This window comes from Aulostomus chinensis, chromosome 1 (assembly GCF_037954235.1).
Source record: "Aulostomus chinensis isolate RoL2024-O1b breed Wild chromosome 1, RoL_Achi_v1.0, whole genome shotgun sequence".
Lineage (NCBI taxonomy): Eukaryota > Metazoa > Chordata > Actinopteri > Syngnathiformes > Aulostomidae > Aulostomus > Aulostomus chinensis.
In genome coordinates this window covers 12954483-12974769 of record NC_141320.1, presented here as the reverse complement: position 1 = coordinate 12974769, position 20287 = coordinate 12954483, and the positions used below count along the sequence as shown (strand labels likewise).

General features: G+C 42.7%; 1 protein-coding gene and 1 non-coding gene across 2 annotated transcripts; both read left to right on the top strand.

Annotated features, from left to right (window-relative positions):
- Window positions 1–13479: 13479 nt before the first annotated feature.
- LOC147270414 (uncharacterized) lies at window positions 13480–14553 on the top strand (the record flags this gene model as incomplete). Its single annotated transcript, XM_086205186.1, has 2 exons — window positions 13480–13833; window positions 13921–14553. Coding segments are annotated over 2 exons (939 nt in total), but the record flags the coding sequence as incomplete, so codon positions are not given.
- A 5456-nt stretch (window positions 14554–20009) lies between these two features.
- trnaa-ugc (transfer RNA alanine (anticodon UGC)) lies at window positions 20010–20081 on the top strand. Its single transcript has one exon. It is a non-coding gene; the product is annotated as a tRNA-Ala (tRNA).
- Window positions 20082–20287: the final 206 nt, after the last annotated feature.

Here is a 20287-nt window from a genome sequence, read left to right as displayed (position 1 = left end):
CTACTAACCTCAAAATGATGCTTAGAGTGATGTTGTGAGAGTTTCTACGAACCTCAAAATGATGCTACAGTAATGTAATGAGAGTTGCTACTAACCTTAAAATTATGCTGACAGTGATGTAGTGATAGTTGCTACTAATCTCAAAATGATGCTTAAGTGATGTCGTGAGGGTTGCTACGAACCTCAAAATGATGCCACAGTAATGTAATTACAGTTGCTATGAACCTAAGAAATGATGCTAAAGTGATGCAATGAGAGTTGGTACAAAACTAAGAAATGATACTTCAATGACATAGTTAGTGGCTACTAACCTAAGAAATGATGCTACAGTGATGTCGTGGGAGTTGCTACGAACCTCAAAATGATGCTACAGTGAAGTAATGAGAGTTGCTACTAACCTAACAAATGATGCTCCAGTGATGTCTTGAGAGTTGCTTCTATCCTCAAAATGATGCTAAAAGTGATGAAGTGAGAGTTGCTACTAATCTAGAATAATGCTAAAGTGATGGAATGAGAGTTGCTACAAACCTCAAAATGATGCTACAGTCATGCAGTGAGAGTTGCTAAAAACCTCAAAAGGATGCTGACAGTAATGTAGTGAGAGTTGCTAAAAACCTGAAAAAGATGCTTACAGTGATGTAGTGAGAGTTGCTACTAACCTCAAAATGATGGTGACAGTCATTTAGTGAGACTTCCTACGAACCTTAAAATGATGCTGACAGTGATGTCGTGAGAGATTCTATGAACCTCAAAATGATGCGACAGTGATGTGGTGAGAGTTGCTACTAATCTAGAATAATGCTAAAGTGATGCAATGTGAGTTTCTACTAATCTCAAAATGATGCGAAAGTAATGTAATGAGAGTTGCTACTTATTTCAAAATGAGGCTCCTGTGATGTCATGAGAGTTGCCACAAACCTAAGAAATGATGCCACAGTGATGTAGTGATAGTTGCTAAAAACCTCAAAAGGATGCTGACAGTAACGTAGTGAGAGTTGCTAAGAACCTCAAAATGATGCTAAAGTGATGTTATGAGAATTGCTATGAACCTAAGAAATGATGCTACAGTGATGTCGTGAGAGATTCTACGAACCTCAAAATGATGCTACAGTGATGTGGTGAGAGTTGCTACTAATCTTGAATAATGCTAAAGTGATGCAATGAGAGTTGCTACGAACCTCAAAATGATGCTACAGTGATGTGATGAGAGTTGCTAAAAACCTAAGAAATGATGCTACAGTCATGTAGTGAGACTTGCTACTAACCTCAAAATGATGCCACAGTGATGTAATGAGAGTTGCAACTAACCTAAGAAATGATGCTCCAGTAATGTAGTGAGAGTTGCTACAAACCTGAGAAATGATGCCACAGTGATGTAGTGATAGTTGCTAAAAACCTAAAAATGAGGCTCCAGTAATGTCGTGAGAGTTGCTACTATCCTCAAAATGATGCTAAAGTAATATTGTGAGAGTTGCTACTAATCTCAAAATGATGCTACAGTGATGTAATTACAGTTGCTATGAACCTAAGAAGTGATGCTACAGTGATGTGGTGAGAGTTGCAACTAATCTAGAATAATGCTAAAGTGATGCAATGAGAGTTGCTACAAAACTAAGAAATGATGCTTCAATGACGTAGTTAGTTGCTACTAACCTAAGAAATGATGCTACAGTGATGTCGTGAGAGTTTCTACGAACCTCAAAATGATGCTACAGTGATGTAATGAGAGTTGCTACTAATCTCAAAATGATGCTACAGTGATGTAATGAGAGTTGTTACTTACCTCAAAATGATGCTACAGTAATGTCGTGAGAGTTGCTACTATCCTCAAAATGATGCGACAGTGATGTAGTAAGAGTTGCTACTTACCTCAAAAAAATGCTGACAGTGATGTGGTGAGAGTTGCTACTATCCTTAAAATGATGCTACATGATGTGGTGAGAGTTGCTACGAACCTCAAAATGATGCTTCAGTGAGGTAATGGGAGTTGCTATTAACCTAAGAAATGATGCGACAGTGATGTAGTGAGAGTTGCTACCAAGCTAAAAATGATCCTGACACTAATGTGATAATTGCTATGAAGCTCATAATGAAGCTACAGTGACGTATTGAGAGTTGCTTAAAACCTACAAATGATGCTACAGTGATGTCGTGAGAGTTGCTCCCAATCTCAAAATGATGCCACAGTGATGTGGTGAGAGTTGTTACTATCCTTAAAATGATGCTACAGTGATGTGGTGAGAGTTGCTACTATCCTTAAAATGATGCTACAGTGATGTGGTGAGAGTTGCTACGAACCTCAAAATGATGCTACAGTTAGGTAATGGGAGTTGCTATTAACCTAAGAAATGATGCGACAGTGATGTAGTGAGAGTTGCTACGAAGCTAAAAATGATCCTAACACTAATGTGATAATTGCTATGAAGCTCATAATGAAGCTACAGTGACGTATTGAGAGTTGCTTAAAACCTAAAAATGATGCTACAGTGATGTCGTGAGAGTTGCTACGGACCTCAAAATGATGCTGAAAGTGATGTAGTGAGAGTTGCTACTATCCTCAAAATGATGCGACAGTGATGTAATGAGAGTTGCTCCGAATCTCAAAATGATGCTACAGAGATGTAATGAGAGTTGCTCCGAATCTAAAAATGATGCTGACAGTGATATGGTGAGAGTTGCTACGAACCTCAAAATGATGCTACAGTGATGTAATGGGAGTTGCTACTTAACTCAGAAATGATGCTACAGTGATGTAATGAGAGTTGCTACTTCCCTAAGAAATGATGCAGAAGTGATGTAATGAGAGTTGCTACTAACCTAAGAAATGATGCGACAGTGATGGAGTGAGAGTTGCTACTCATCTCAAAATGATGCTACAGTAGATGTAGTGAGAATTGCTACTAATCTAAGAAATGATGCTACAGTGATGTAATGAGAGTTGCTACAAACCTAAGAAATGATGCCACAGTGATGTGGTGAGAGTTGATAGTAATTTCAAAATCATGCTAAAGTGATGTAATGAGAGTTGCTACTTATCTAAGAAATGATGCTACAGTGATGTGGTGAGAGTTGCTACTAACCTAGGAAATGATGCTCCAGTGATGTCTTGAGAGTTGCTACTAACCTAGGAAATGATGCTCCAGTGATGTCTTGAGAGTTGCTACTATCCTCAAAATGATGCTACAGTGAGGTAATGGGAGTTGCTACAAACCTCAAAATGATGCTACAGTCATGTAGTGAGAGTTGCTAAAAACCTCAAAAGGATGCTTACAGTGATGTCGTGAGAGTTGCTAGGGACCTCAAAATGATGCTGAAAGTGATGTAGTGAGAGTTGCTACTATCCTCAAAATGATGCGACAGTGATGTAATGAGAGTTGCTACTTCCCTAAGAAATGATGCAGAAGTGATGTAATGAGAGTTGCTACTAACCTAAGAAATGATGCGACAGTGATGGAGTGAGAGTTGCTACTCATCTCAAAATGATGCTACAGTAGATGTAGTGAGAATTGCTACTAATCTAAGAAATGATGCTACAGTGATGTAATGAGAGTTGCTACAAACGTAAGAAATGATGCGACAGTGATGTGGTGAGAGTTGATAGTAATTTCAAAATCATAGTAAAGTGATGTAATGAGAGTTGCTACTTATCTAAGAAATGATGCTGAAGTGATGTGGTGAGATTTGCTACTATCCTCAATATGATGCTACAGTGATGTAATGAGAGTTGCTACGAACCTCAAAATGATGCTACAGTGATGTAGTGAGAGTTGCTACAAACCTAAGAAATGATGCCACAGTGATGTGGTGAGAGTTGATAGTAATTTCAAAATCATGCTAAAGTGATGTAATGAGAGTTGCTACTTTTCTAAGAAATGATGCTACAGTGATGTGGTGAGAGTTGCTACTAACCTAGGAAATGATGCTCCAGTGATGTCTTGAGAGTTGCTACTATCCTCAAAATGATGCTAAAGTGATGGAATGAGAGTTGCTACAAACCTCAAAATGATGGTGACAGTCATGTAGTGAGAGTTGCTAAAAACCTCAAAAGGATGCTTACAGTGATGTAGTGAGAGTTGCGAAGAACCTCAAAATGATGCTAAAGTGATGTAATGAGAGTTGCTATGAACCTAAGAAATGATACTACAGTGATGTGGTGAGAGTTGCTACTAACCTCAAAATGATGGTGACAGTCATGTAGTGAGACTTCCTACGAAACTTAAAATGATGCTGACAGTAACGGAGTGAGAGTTGCTAAGAACCTCAAAATGATGCTAAAGTGATGTTATGAGAGTTGCTATGAACTTAAGAAATGATACTACAGTGATGTAGTGAGACTTGCTACAAACCTTAAAATGATGCTGACAGTGATGTCGTGAGAGATTCTACGAACCTCAAAATGATGCTACAGTGATGTGGTGAGAGTTGCTACTAATCTTGAATAATGCTAAAGTGATGCAATGAGAGTTGCTACGAACCTCAAAATGATGCTTCAGTGATGTGGTGAGACTTGCTACTAATCTTGAATAATGCTAAAGTGATGCAATGAGAGTTGCTACGAACCTAAAAATGATGCTACAGTGATGTGATGAGAGTTGCTAAAAACCTAAGAAATGATGCTACAGTCATGTAGTGAGACTTGCTACTAACCTCAAAATGATGCCACAGTGATGTAATGAGAGTTGCAACTAACCTAAGAAATGATGCTCCAGTAATGTAGTGAGAGTTGCTACAAACCTGAGAAATGATGCCACAGTGATGTAGTGATAGTTGCTAAAAACCTAAAAATGAGGCTCCAGTAATGTCGTGAGAGTTGCTACTATCCTCAAAATGATGCTAAAGTAATATTGTGAGAGTTGCTACTAATCTCAAAATGATGCTACAGTGATGTAATTACAGTTGCTATGAACCTAAGAAGTGATGCTACAGTGATGTGGTGAGAGTTGCAACTAATCTAGAATAATGCTAAAGTGATGCAATGAGAGTTGCTACAAAACTAGGAAATGATGCTTCAATGACGTAGTTAGTTGCTACTAACCTAAGAAATGATGCTACAGTGATGTCGTGAGAGTTTCTACGAACCTCAAAATGATGCTACAGTGATGTAATGAGAGTTGCTACTAATCTCAAAATGATGCTACAGTGATGTAATGAGAGTTGTTACTTACCTCAAAATGATGCTGACAGTGATGTGGTGAGAGTTGCTACGATCCTTAAAATGATGCTCCAGTGATGTCGTGAGAGTTGCTACTATTTTCAAAATCATGCTAAAGTGATGTAATGAGAGTTGCTACTTACCTCAAAAAAATGCTGACAGTGATGTGGTGAGAGTTGCTACTATCCTTAAAATGATGCTACAGTGATGTGGTGAGAGTTGCTACGAACCTCAAAATGATGCTTCAGTGAGGTAATGGGAGATGCTATTAACCTAAGAAATGATGCGACAGTGATGTAGTGAGAGTTGCTACGAAGCTAAAAATGATCCTGACACTAATGTGATAATTGCTATGAAGCTCATAATGAAGCTACAGTGACGTATTGAGAGTTGCTTAAAACCTACAAATGATGCTACAGTGATGTCGTGAGAGTTGCTCCCAATCTCAAAATGATGGTACAGTAATGTCGTGAGAGTTGCTACTATCCTCAAAATGATGCGACAGTGATGTAGTGAGAGTTGCTACTTACCTCAAAAAAATGCTGACAGTGATGTGGTGAGAGTTGTTACTATCCTTAAAATGATGCTACAGTGATGTGGTGAGAGTTGCTACTATCCTTAAAATGATGCTACAGTGATGTGGTGAGAGTTGCTACTATCCTTAAAATGATGCTACAGTGATGTGGTGAGAGTTGCTACGAACCTCAAAATGATGCTACAGTGAGGTAATGGGAGTTGCTATTAACCTAAGAAATGATGCGACAGTGATGTAGTGAGAGTTGCTACGAAGCTAAAAATGATCCTGACACTAATGTGATAATTGCTATGAAGCTCATAATGAAGCTACAGAGATGAAGTGAAGTAATAAGAGTTGCTTAAAACCTAAAAATGATGCTACAGTGATGTCGTGAGAGTTGCTAATGACCTCAAAATGATGCTGAAAGTGATGTAGTGAGAGTTTCTACTATCCTCAAAATGATGCTACAGTGATGTAATGGGAGTTGCTACTAAACTCAGAAATGATGCTACAGTGATGTAATGAGAGTTGCTACTTCCCTAAGAAATGATGCAGAAGTGATGTAATGAGAGTTGCTACTAACCTAAGAAATGATGCGACAGTGATGGAGTGAGAGTTGCTACTAATCTCAAAATGATGCTACAGTGATGTAGTGAGAGTTGCTACGATGCGCAAAATGATGCTACAGTAGATGTAGTGAGAATTGCTACTAATCTCAAAATGATGCTACAGTGATCTAATGAGAGTTGCTCCAAACGTAAGAAATGATGCTAAAGTGATGTGGTGAGAGTTGCTACTATCCTCAATATGATGCTACAGTGATGTAATGAGAGTTGCTACGAACATCAAAATGATGCTACAGTGATGTAGTGAGAGTTGCTACTAACCTAAGAAATGATGCTACAGTGATGTAATGAGAGTTGCTATAAACCTAAGAAATGATGCCACAGTGATGTGGTGAGAGTTGATAGTAATTTCAAAATCATGCTAAAGTGATGTAATGAGAGTTGCTACTTATCTAAGAAATGATGCTACAGTGATGTGGTGAGAGTTGCTACTAACCTAGGAAATGATGCTACAGTGATGTGGTGAGAGTTGCTCTTATCCTCAAAATGATGCGACAGTGATGTAGTGAGAGTTTTTACGAACCTCAAAATGATGCTACAGTGATGTAGTGAGAGTTGCTACTAATCTTGAATAATGCTAAAGTGATGCAATGAGAGTTGCGACGAACCTCAAAATGATGCTACAGTGATGTAGTGAGAGTTGCTACGATGCTCAAAATGATGCTACAGTAGATGTAGTGAGAATTGCTACTAATCTAAGAAATGATGCTACAGTGATGTAATGAGAGTTGCTACTAATCTTGAATAATGCTAAAGTGATGCAATGAGAGTTGCTACAAACGTAAGAAATGATGCTACAGTGATGTGGTGAGAGTTGATCGTAATTTCAAAATCATAGTAAAGTGATGTAATGAAAGTTGCTACTTATCTCAGAAATGATGCTGAAGTGATGTGGTGAGATTTGCTACTATCCTCAGTATGATGCTACAGTGATGTAATGAGAGTTGCTACGAACCTCAAAATGATGCTACAGTGATGTAGTGAGAGTTGCTACAAACCTAAGAAATGATGCCACAGTGATGTGGTGAGAGTTGCTACTAACCTAGGAAATGATGTTACAGTGATGTGGTGAGAGTTGCTAAAAACCTAAGAATTGATGCGACAGTCATGTAGTGAGAGTTGCTACGAACCTTAAAATGATGCTGACAGTGATGTCGTGAGAGATTCTACGAACCTCAAAATGATGCTACAGCGATGTTATGAGAGTTGCTAAAAACATAAGAAATGATGCTACAGTCATGTAGTGAGAGTTGCTACTAACCTCAAAATGATGCCACAGTGATGTAATGAGAGTTGCAACTAACCTAAGAAATGATGCTCCAGTAATGTAGTGAGAGTTGCTACAAACCTGAGAAATGATGCCACAGTGATGTAGTGATAGTTGCTAAAAACCTAAAAATGAGGCTCCAGTAATGTCGTGAGAGTTGCGACTATCCTCAAAATGATGCTAAAGTAATATTGTGAGAGTTGCTACTAATCTCAAAATGATGCTACAGTGATGTAATGAGAGTTGCTACTAAACTCAGAAATGATGCTACAGTGATGTAATGAGAGTTGATTCTTCCCTAAGAAATGATGCTACAGTGATGTGGTGAGAGTTGCTACGAACCTCAAAATGATGCTACAGTGAGGTAATGGGAGTTGCTATTAACCTAAGAAATGATGCGACAGTGATTTAGTGAGAGTTGCTACGAAGCTAAAAATGATCCTGACACTAATGTGATAATTGCTATGAAGCTCATAATGAAGCTACAGTGACGTATTGAGAGTTGCTTAAAACCTAAAAATGATGCTACAGTGATGTCGTGAGAGTTGCTACGGACCTCAAAATGATGCTGAAAGTGATGGAGTGAGAGTTGCTACTATCCTCAAAATGATGCGACCGTGATGTGGTGAGAGTTGCTACAAACCTAAGAAATGATGCGACAGTCATGTAATGAGAGTTGCTACTAACCTAAGAAATGATGCTACAGTGATGTGGTGAGAGTTGCTACGAACCTCAAAATGATGCTACACTGATGTAGTGAGAGTTGCTCTGAATCTAAAAATGATGCTGACAGTGATGTGTTGAGAGTTGCTACGAACCTCAAAATGATGCTACAGTGATGTCATGGGAGTTGCTACTAAACTCTGAAATGATGCTACAGTGATGTAATGAGAGTTGCTACTTCCCTAAGAAATGATGCAGAAGTGATGTAATGAGAGTTGCTACTAACCTAAGAAATGATGCGACAGTGATGGAGTGATAGTTGCTACTAATCTCAAAATGATGCTACAGTGATGTATTGAGAGTTGCTACTTATCTAAGAAATGATGCTGAAGTGATGTGGTGAGATTTGCTACTATCCTCAAAATGATGCTACAGTAATGTATTGAGAGTTGCTACGAACCTAAGAAATGATGCTACAGTGATGTAATGAGAGTTGCTACAAACCTAAGAAATGATGCTACAGTGATGCGGTGAGAGTTGCTAAAAACCTCAAAAGGATGCTGACAGTAATGTAGTGAGAGTTGCTAAAAACCTGAAAATGATGCTACAGTGATGTAATGAGAGTTGCTACTTCCCTAAGAAATGATGCAGAAGTGGTGTGGTGAGAGTTGCTAAAAACCTGAAAATGATGCTGACAGTGATGTAGTGAGAGTTGCTATGAACCTAAGAAATGATGCGACAGTGATGTGGTGAGAGTTGCTAAAAACCTAAGAAATGATGCTGACAGTGATGTAGTGATAGTTGCTAAAAACCTAAAAATGAGGCTCCAGTAATGTCGTGAGAGTTGCTACGATCCTCAAAATGATGCTAAAGTAATATTGTGAGAGTTGCTACTAATCTCAAAATGATGCTTCAGTGATGTAATGAGAGTTGCTACTAACCTAAGAAATGATGCTACAGTGACGTATTCAGAGTTGCTGAAAGCCTCAAAATTATGCTACAGTGAGGTTATGAGAGTTGCTACTAACCAAAGAAATGATGGTGACTGTAGTAAGATTTGCTAAAAATTTCAAAATGATGCTTAGTGAGTTGCTACAATCCTCAAAATGATGCAAAAGTGATGTAATGAGAGTTGCTACAAACCTAAGAAGTGATGCTACAGTGATGTAATGAGAGTTGCTACAAATGTCCAAATGATGCTACAGTGATGTAATGAGAGTTGCTACAAACCGAAGAAATGATGCTCCAGTGATGTAGTGAGAGTTTCTACTAACCTAAGAAATGATGTTACAGTGATGTGGTGAGAGTTAATACGAACCTCAAAATGATGCTGACAGTGATGTAGTAAGAATTGCTACGAACCTCAACTTGATCCTGACAGTATTCTGAGCTTCATAAAGACCCAGGCCACTATTGGGGGTCATGCATCATTGTGGCTGAACAATGGTCCAACTTCATCAGTCAGTCAGTCAGAGACATTAGCATTTGTCGGCCTGGCCTGCTGCCAAAGACTAACACTGCTTTAGCTGATTTACCTGTGCAGCCATGTCACGCTCCTCTCGGCCACCTCCACGGTCAGACGCCAGGTTAAACCAGCCAATGGCGTAAGAATCACTCTCAGAATCTGAAGCGCTCGTAGCTGCAGGGTTTTTCCACACAGCTTCTGTTGAGAGACAAAGTCCATCGCTTGATTAACTCTCACCAACAGAAATGTGCAGTTTTCCACTCAGGACAGCTGCTGCATGCTGCTGTTTGTAAAAAGAAGGTCCAGTGGATCCGTTCAGTTCTACATTATTCAGCAGAGAGATGTCACCATTGAATAATGACCATATTTCCTAAAATTATAGCTCAACCACAGAGGGACCAGGCTACTAGAATGACCTCTGTTTACTAGAAGTGCTTCTCCTATGGTGGTGAACTCCTCAGCTGTCAGTGGAGTCAAATCTGTCTTAGAGAGGCCAGAGGTTCCCACACTGGTTCCCTCTCACCATGCAGCCCTGACAGCTGTGTGTGCTGTTCCAGCGTGTTGGCACCTCACTGATGAGTTTCAGGGTTGGCCCTCCCATCTGTTGCTGCACCTGAGCCAGCTTCTCCTTGGCTGTAGTGCTGATCTGAAGGATGTGACAGTGTTCCTGGCTTTGTGTCTGATGATGGAAGTGGGGATCTGATCACAGGATTTTCTGACTCCTAGATTCAGACGATGTGCAGTGCAGACTGAGTGGTGAATTTGGAGCTGTCTAGTGGATGCTGTCATGTTTGGTGCTGCGTCGCTCACAAGACACTTGACTTTGTTGGTGATGGCCCAGTCCTCCATCAGGCCTCTTTGGACTGGGGCCAAACTGTCAGCAGGGTGACTTTGTGGAAAGTCTTGCACTCCCAACACATTCATTCTCACGAATGCAGTGACAGGTCAGAGCCAAGGGAGCCTCCATGTCCACAGATGTCCACATGGCAGCTGGACTTCCTTTTTCACTCCTTCCCGTTCCTCCTGGTACTTTTTGGCCACCGTTTGTTTGATGGTCTGAAAATGACACCCAGAGTAAATCAATACATTGAAATTAGAGATGAAATAAACTGGAGATATCAACTACTGCTTTAGATCATTTCCACACAAACCTTTCTGGTTGGCAAACATATGAGGCTCAAGGACCTGAACCAGTTCCCTGAACCTTTCCCTCTCAACAGTGCTGAGGGGCTGGCAGTCCTTCAGGATCAAATTCAGCAGAGCCTCATCCAGCATCTGCTTCCTGGAAGCTGGATGGTTTAAGATGAAGGAGAGAAGAAATGAAGAGGAATTAATGATCAATGAAGCAACTGTGAGTCAGTTGGAGAGTGGCTGTATACCTGAGTTCATCCTGGTGGATCTGGGACTTCATTCTCATGCCTGGCCCCATCATGCCTCAGCACTGAAGAGGTGCTTTTGTTGAGATGAGACGCTTCTGTCCAACAAATGCGACATTCAACCTGCAGAAAAGAACATGAGTACTCAGCTAAAAGTTCCTTTCTTCATGGTGACTGGTGTTTCTTAGTCTTAGACCACCAGGTTTCCAATGAGGTGTATCGGATACGTTGTTGTGTGCCGCTGAAATCCGTCCAATTCCAGCGTTGTTTCCTCATGAAATATGTTTGCCTTAAAGCTCATTAAAGTGTTGAACCACAATATCGTTCACCATAACTGAGTCAACTTCAAGATAACCTACTTCTACATTCCAGTCCCGGCTGCTCCTGTTCTGCTGCAGTCCAGAAAACAACAACCCGATACAATTGGCGCTCCTTCCCACAGCTCCGGCCCGGATCCGCATGGTTCCGCTGACTGACTGTGAGACGCGCTCCCTCCAGAGTGGCACAGCCCGATGGGGGTCCTTATCTGGCACGGGGGCGTAAAACAGGTGCGACTGGGAAGCCTGGTTTATTCTGCGTCGAGGGAACGCGTTGCTCTGCAATTCACCGCCAAGCCGCTAGGGGGTGTGGCTTTGTCTTTGTATTGTTTACGGGCTCTTGTCGGATTCCTTGGTTTTCTTCCGGTCACAGACAATTGTTGGCCATTTGTCAGTCTTTGTAGTGCCGCCAATAATCCTTTCTTCGTCTTGGTCAATTTTTTCTTGGAGCTTTCACCACAGAAACTTTGAAAATGGCGGTGTTGTTGTGCTGCGACTGAACCGGAAATGACGTTTTGAGCGGACAAATCACAATCCTCGACGTTGACGTCACCACGCGTCGACGCAGAAGCATAAATCAGGCTTTAGTGGTTTAGAATCTCACGCCAAGCCGGAGAACCAGGTCCTGAATCCGTCACGTGGCCACTTCCGGTCGGCGAGGCTTTGGACGTCACTAAATACGTCATCAATACGCGCTTTTCAAAACGAAATCCTGGATCACTCCACTCATCACTACCGCTGCTACCAGGTTAGCGAGTCTGGAGTGGCACAGAGAACAGAGCTTGGACTCTGCTCGTTTTGAAGAAGACGAAGAAGAAAAGAAGCGGAAGGCCTCGGTCTTTGTCTCCTGAAGGCTGAGTGGCGCCGGTAGAACATCAACATGTGCGCCGCGCAGCTGCTGCGGGTGTCGGTCCAGGAGCGGATCCTCGCCGCCGCTGAAGACTTCCTGCTGCAGCTGGGAGAAGGAGACTCAGCGGCTGGAGTCCCGGTGCTGAGAGCGCTGCTCACCGAGCGGCTGGCGGCGGCCGCGGAGCAGATCGTGGCTCTGCTGGAGGAAACCGTGGCGGAGTACGAGCGGGAGAACCGCCGGCAGAGGTTGCTGCTCGATGCCGTGCTGAAGCCCCGAGTCAGGCTGGACAGAGCAGGTGAGTCCCCGTACACTGACCAGGAGAAGGTGTTGTGTCGCTCCCAGCAGCATCGACCGATAGCGATGTCTGTCTGTTTATGCCACTGTGACGCTCATTAAATGTCGGTCACATTTTATGTTATTTTGATTATTTTTTAATGTTATTTCTGTCCCATGTAAAATGGGAGAGTTTTGTCATTCCGCCAGCAGGGGGCAGTGTCGCGGGCTGCTTCTCCCGGTGAACGCCGGTTTGCTTCCCAGTCTTCACGGAGAAGCTGAACAGAGCAGACGCGTCTCACCGATTGTCTTAATTATCCTGTTTTACAGGAAACATCATCTGCATACAGAGTCTCAATCTGAGACCACCACCTGTAACAAACCACCACCTGTAACAAACCACCACCTGTAACACCACTGTAATCTGTAACACCACCGCCTCAAAAAATCACATCTTTGTGTTTGGTCCTTTTTGGCTCCTCATAACCACTGCAGGCAGGTTCCCCCTCCTCTTCATCAAACTAAGGATCGTTCCAGGCTCACTAATGAGCCCCTCCTCTCCATTCAGGCCCAGGTTTAAAATCCTGTCAGCTCAATTCTCTCAGTGAGCAAAGAAGTGGAGGAGCAGAACACAAGAGGGGAAGGAAGTCAAGGGTTCACCTGTGGAGGGATTTCCTCTCTGTGAGATTGAGACTGAGTCAAGATGTGAGACAGGACAAGAGAAACTCAAGCTTTGGCTCCTTTGTTATTTTTCTGAAATGGAGCACTTGATTTGAACATGCACAGTTTTATTAATATTCTCTTATTTTGAAATGCAGCCCTACTTTTATTAGTCAATGAGACACCATCATACACATCTGCAGTCATTCAAGAATGTTCAGTTTGAAGTTACGTGATAACAGATCTTAGTTGATTTCTGTTTCTGTCTGTTGCTCCGCTGTTTCAGAGTCAAATGAAGAGATTCTGATGTTGCTGTTTGTGTCCTGCAGATGTGGAGCAGCTGCTGGTGATTAAAGAAGAGGTTCCCCCTGAGCTGCAGGACCCAGAGCCCCCCCACATTAAAGAGGAGTGGGAGGAGCTCTGGACCAGTGAGGAGGGAGGGCAGCTTCAAGGACAGGAGGAGGCTGATATCACCACGTTCCCCTTCACTCTGGTCCCTGTGAAGAGTGAAGGGAACGAAGAGAAACCTGAGTTCCCACAGCTTCATCAGAGTCTAACTGAGGAGAACTTGAAAGAAGAGTCTCTGAGCAGCAGCCCAGTTCACCCTCTGAAAACAGAAGCTGATGGAGAAGAGTGTGGAGGACCAGAACCAGAACCAGCCAGCAAGGTAGATCCAGATCCACTTGTACAACCCCAGACTGACGACCAGATGTCAGACTCTTCTGAAGCTGATACTGAAGTCAGGAAGGATGAGCGTCCCTTTAGGTGCTCAACATGCAGTAAAGGTTATAGTTACAAAAATAGTTTAGATAAACACATGAGAACACACACTGGGGAGAAACCGTTCTCATGCTCAGTTTGTGGCAAAAGATTTTCAGAAAAGGCATATCTGAAAAGTCACATGAGAACACATACTGGGGAGAAACCATTTTCCTGTTCTATTTGTGGCAAAACATTCTCACTTAAAGGACATCTGAAAACACACATGTACATTCACACTGGGGAGAAACCAGTCCCCTGCCCTATCTGTGGCAAAAGGTTCTCAGAAAAAGGACAACTAACAAGACACATGAGAACACATACAGGGGAGAAACCATACCCCTGCTCAGTTTGTGGCAAAAGATTTTCCAGAAAGGGAGATCTGAAAATACACACAAGAACGCACACAGGGGAGAAACCTTTCCCCTGCTCAGTTTGTGGCACAAGATTTACCAAAAAGGGGGATCTGAAAAGACACAAAAGAACACACACTGAGGAGAAACCATTCCCCTGCTCGGTATGTGGCAAACGATTTTTAGATAAGAGATACCTGAAAACACACATGAGAACACACCCTTGAAATAAACCATTTGTCACAATGTCGCTCTGAAGCCGTAACCAGAGTGAGAGTTTCATGTTGAAGTCCAACTGAAGAATTCATTTCACAAAAAATGCAAAAATAAACTGAAATTGAACTAAGAGAAAAATGAGATGTGATCATTAGTGGAGTCTGTGTGTGTGTGTGTGTGTGTGTGTGTGTGTGTGCGCGCACGTGTGCACGAGTTTTTAGAGGTGAAAGGAAGAGATGTTGGCTGCTGAAAATCCAAGTGACGATGGATGAGGAGGAAGCAGTGGCCAGTAATGGGGTGTCAGTAAAGAGAGCTCTGGACTCAGGAGCTTCCAACTCAGAGGAATGAACAGCTCCCTGCCCTCCAGATGAGTTATCAAGAAAAGAGCTCATGAAAATATATGACACTCAGGATTTGTGGAGCTGAAGATGACCTGTTGGTTTCTATGTTTCTCTGCAAACGTCAGGCAGAATGTGGAAGAGCGTCACAGCTGAGACGATTAAAACCTTAGAGAATGTTTGCTCATGTTGTAAAAGTGCTATTCATGCAGAATACGATTCTTATTCATGGACGTTAAAATATATTTGGGTCAAACCACAGGAGCTGAAGTGTGTACCCTCATGCTCCAGGTCTCAAAGTTGTAAACTTACTTTGTGGTTGGCAGATTGATGTTTGCATGTGTTAATTTTAATAATCTGAACTATTTGACCTCAACCTGGGCGCCTATTTTGAGATTTTGAGAATCCTTGGATGTGACATGACTCTACCTCCAATCTGTATGTCCCCTCCCCACGGTGATGAATAGCTGACTGTTCCTCAGAAACATCAGAGAACTTCTGATGCTCTATGAGTGCTGTAACTTCTCTCTCATGCATGAATAAAGTGTGTAAGGTTTGAGAAAGAGACCACGCCTCCTTTCTGTTCACTGCTCCGCCGGATGACCCCCCCACGCAGGGCCACTTGACCATAATTAATGGCGACGAGGATGGGATCCTAAACACCTGAGGTTACAGACTCAATGCAACGACTCCACTGATCATGTAGACTGGTAGGAGAACACCTTTTACCAGTTACAGCAGCAGACTCCCAGTAGCAAACCTACTCAGTCCTCCACCTCTGCTTGAGCAGCTGCTGCTGCCAATGATGATCTCCAAAGTCCTGTTCCGTCACTTAGTGAACTGTCTAAGCTTCCTAAAAGAGAGCAGAACTTGTCTGCCTCACTCTCTCCCACTGCTCAATGGAGCCCTGCGTTTAGAAGAAGAACTAGAACCTGGAAACCTAGGATACCAGGACAAAAATGTGTTAAATGATGAAGGAGAAGAAGTGATTAATGAAGAGGATTGTATCCTAGAAGAGGTAGAGGGTTTGAAGGCCAAGACCAACAAGAAGAGGAAACTGGCACCCAAGACCTCAGACTCCACAGGGCCCCAGACCAGGACCGCCTCTGAACCTGTGGCATCCCCCTCAACAATAGGACAGCACTTCAGTGTCTTCCAGTGTGCAACAATGAAAATGAAAAACAGAAAGTTGTAACTGAATGCTCTCAAATAACTCTAACTGCTGAACCTAAAGTTGAATTATCAGTAGATGGAAAATCTGCTGAACTCTTAGGGGACACAGGTGCATCAGTTTCCACCATTAATAAGTCAGATGCTAACTGTGTAGGATTAGTTCCTACTTCTGAAAATATAAAAACAGTAGCAATTGCTGGAGTAACTATGCAAAGTCCATTGGAGCACCAGCCAAAGTTCAGTTTGGACTCATTTCATGAGAGCATCCATTTGTAATCACTGATAACTCACCAAGTAATCTATTGGGTCGGGATTTGTTCACCAAGTGGCGTGCAACTATTCATTGTTCTCCTGAAGGCGTTCATAGCACAGTCCCTGACCATGATTCTGAATGCTTCTTCAACATGCTACAGGCTGTAAATACAGGATGCTATTATTCTCTCATGTACTCCTTTTCAATCAGATGCTGACGGTGTCCTGGATTCAGACGGATGATTTCTTAGCAGGAAAAGAAGACCTGCCAGATCATTCCAGGTTAACAGGTTTACAAGACCTCCATGTAACTCTACATGTTGATATGACAGGAACGGATGTTGCCTACTTCAAACTGTTAGACCCAAATATGGGATCACAATTCTCTGTGTTCTCAGATACTTTGGCAAGAACCCCAAAAGGTGTTTTCTATTTACCAAACGTTGGAGGTTTGGCTTTGTCACTGTTTCAGGTTGATAAAACCTCGCCCCATATTTCCGTGGCTGTTGTAGAAGGAATAGAAGCACAACGACTCGGCCCTGTAGCACATTACATGACTCACAATTCCCCAGAGGAAGGGTTTTTATGATGACATCATGTGTGTACATGTGTGTATGTATATATATGTTTTGACTCTACACATGGACACAAACTGTCCTGTTGCATGTGGCTGTATTGTTATTGGAAGACAAGTCATGGCCAGATAGTTCATCAGTCGGGGTGGGGCGAGAAGATGAGGTTGCAGTATGTTAATTGGAAAATCGTGTGTGTCTGTGTGTGTGGTTGTGTGTTATGGTTCACAAAATAAAGGAAAGACGATTAAGTCCCATTTATGTTTATTATGATTGTAATTAATTTACCAAGAAAAGGGTTTCAGTCGGCTCACAAAAATATCTGCAGCCTGAGAAATAGAATAACAGAAGTGTCCCAACTCTTGTCCTTGGATATCCGTCTATTGGCAAGATCACAAACTCACCTTGATGATACATTCAATGAGGATGCACTGGGAATCCAGGGGTACAATATTTTTACAAGAGACAGGAACAGCTATGGAGGAGGTGGAGCAGTTTATGTACAAAATCACATTCCAGCAAAAGAAAGATTGGATTTGATGGCTGCAATACTGAAGTGATCTGGGTGCAAATCAGTCTACCTCATGTTCAACCATTGCTTGTAGGGTGTGTCCAGACCACCAAGTGCAAGGTTTCATGTTAGATAGAGGACGCCATCTTGATCGAGACATTTATTTGCCTGGAGACACAAACATAGATTGGAACTTGTCCACTTCAAGAGAAGCTGCGATGCAAGAACATGTAATTGAACACAGATGGTGGAAAGATCAACAAGAGTGTTCTAGGAAAGATGGGGCGAAAGTGAAACATGCACAGACCACATACTCCCAAACTGGAGCTATTTCTGTTCCAAAGCATTATCTAGACCAGTGGGGTGTTCTGATCAGAACCGAGTGGTAACTGCAAGGAAAGGACATGCTCCTCTAAGAAAATATACAGTCAGGAATATGAAATCACCCTGGGTGGACACAGAACTAAGAGAAGCAGTGAGATGGAGAAATGAAGCAAAACAGGCAGCGATAATATCTGGTTTTGAATCGGATTGGCAAATCTATACAGAAATTAAGAAATTATGTTACTTCTCGGGCTGCACGGTGGTGCAGTGGTCAGCACTGTGGCCTCACAACAAGAGGGTTCCAGGTTTGAGTCCCGGCTCGGGCGTGGGATCTTTCTGTGTGAGTCTCCATGTTCTCCCTGTTCCTGCGTGGGTTCTCTCTGGTACTCCGGCTTCCTCCCACCGTCCAAAGACCTGCAATTGGGGACGAGGCTGATTGATTCTCTAAATTGACCGTAGGTATGAATGTGAGTGTGAATGGTTGTCCGTCTCTCTATGTTGGCCCTGTGATGGACTGGCGACCTGTCCAGGGTGAACCCCGCCTTTCGCCCGTTGACGCTGGGATAGGCTCCAGCCCCCCCGTGACCCTTAATGTGTAGGAATAAGCAGAAGAATCCGATGGATGGATGTTACTTCTCTTTCTTCTTTTTATTACTATTCACCACAACTGGGTTCCATTTGCAGTCGTTCAAAATAATAAAAACACAAGAACACACCTGAGGTTCCTTTTTAGCTGGAATTTTCCTTTCAGAGCTTTCAGAGTGAGGAGAAGGATTTTAAACTCTGTTCTGGATTGGTGATGTGGTCTCTCCTCCTAGTTCCTGTCTATGCACGTGCAGCTGCATTCTTGAGCAGCTGCAGTCTTGAAGGGGAGGTTCACTTTTCTGGACCTTTGGCCTTCCCAGCTCACCCAGGGTGCTCCCAGCAACTGGAGACAGTTTTGGACCCATTGGGTCTGGTCCTGCTGACGCTATCTGCAATGCTAGTGCTAGCGCGAGTAGATAGGCCTGCCATTTAAATACCATCTTACTCACTCCACAGCACATTCCAGGCGACTGAAATAAAACTCCAGAATATCAATTTAAAGTGTTTGTTGATAGAATCATTCTGGGGAGGAAACTTTTAGTACATTGCGGTTCTTTTTGAGGGACAAACCTCAGATTTCAGGTGAAATTTTACCTCTCCTCTAGTCGGTAGAAGTGGGCTCACGTTACAGCTTCAGAGGACTGATATGCTACTGACTGAATGTATTCCTCAGCCATTGGTGAGTCGGCCGATATTTATCTATAATATATATTTATATATCCAGTAACTTCTACCAGTGCTGTCTCTGTGCTGGGCTCTAAAACCAGGCTGAAACCCTCAAATCAACTCTTGCTATGGAGGAAGTCACTCAGCTGATTTCTCCAGGATTTTAGAGAGGAGGGGAGGTCAGCTATCAGTCCATAGTTGGCTAGAACCTCAGGGTATCCACAGCTTCCCTGACCAGGACTTGAACCCTAGGCCGCAACGGTGAGAGCACCGAATCCTAGCCACTAGACCATCAGGGACCACACTGAGCTCTCCAACAACAGACACTATAGACAATGACTCAAGAACACAGGACTCTGTTGTCTCAGCTTGAGATGCAGAGGGTCCACCAAGACCACCAGACACCTCAGCCCCCTAAAGACAGTCCACCCCCAGGATCCTGCCCCCCTCTGCTCCAACTCAGCCCTCCATTCATAACTGACTTTGTCTCAGTCTCTTCACAATGCCAGTCACTGAAACACTGACAATGTGATGGGGCTTCCTGTCTTTACTGCATTTTCTTCAAGGCTCACAACTGCTACTTCCTACAGTCGTTTCTACTGTGTACTTGTACTACCAGTTGTTATGAGCAACTGTGGATTTCTAAATATTCCAGTCCTCAGTTTGCAACTGTATTGTGATGATGGGTCAGTTTAGAGCTGTCAATCAATGTTAATAATTGATCTTAGCATCTGGAGATTATTTTAGGAACACAAATACTTTTACTTCATTCTAAGGATGAGCAGACGTTCAATATAGTTCTCATTTCCTGGTCAAAGACTCCTGCTAGTCAGAGAGGATCTGGGCTGGATTGGAAAGCTTCTGAGAGGAAAACCTTCACTCTGGACTGGACTGAGAACGGAGCAGCCTCAGCTTCCTGGAGCCTGACTTGCCTCTGTGGTCTAAGGTTGTGTGGGCTGACATCACAGTGAAACTCCTGAGATCACAGAGCCTTTGAGATCACAGGCTGACTTCCTTTTTTCTCTAAAATGAAGAATAAAAATGTTGTGTCTGTGTTTGTGTTCCTGCATCAGTTAAACAGTGACTTTGACAGAGGGAATGTAGCTCAGTGGTAGAGCGCATGCTTTGCATGTATGAGGCCCCAGGTTCAATCCCTGGCATCTCCAGCTGGTCCTTTGGAGCCTTCATCTTAACAGCTAAATTGATCCTTAAATGTGACAACAGTTGATAACAAACTACCAGAAGAGAAACCAGTCTGTTGCATATCAAAGTATTTGTAGCAGGGTCAGTGTGACTGTGAGCCTTCATCGTCAGCATGAAGGAGCTGGTTTTATTTTTGCTGGGGACATCCCACACACAGCTGCTCTCAGTT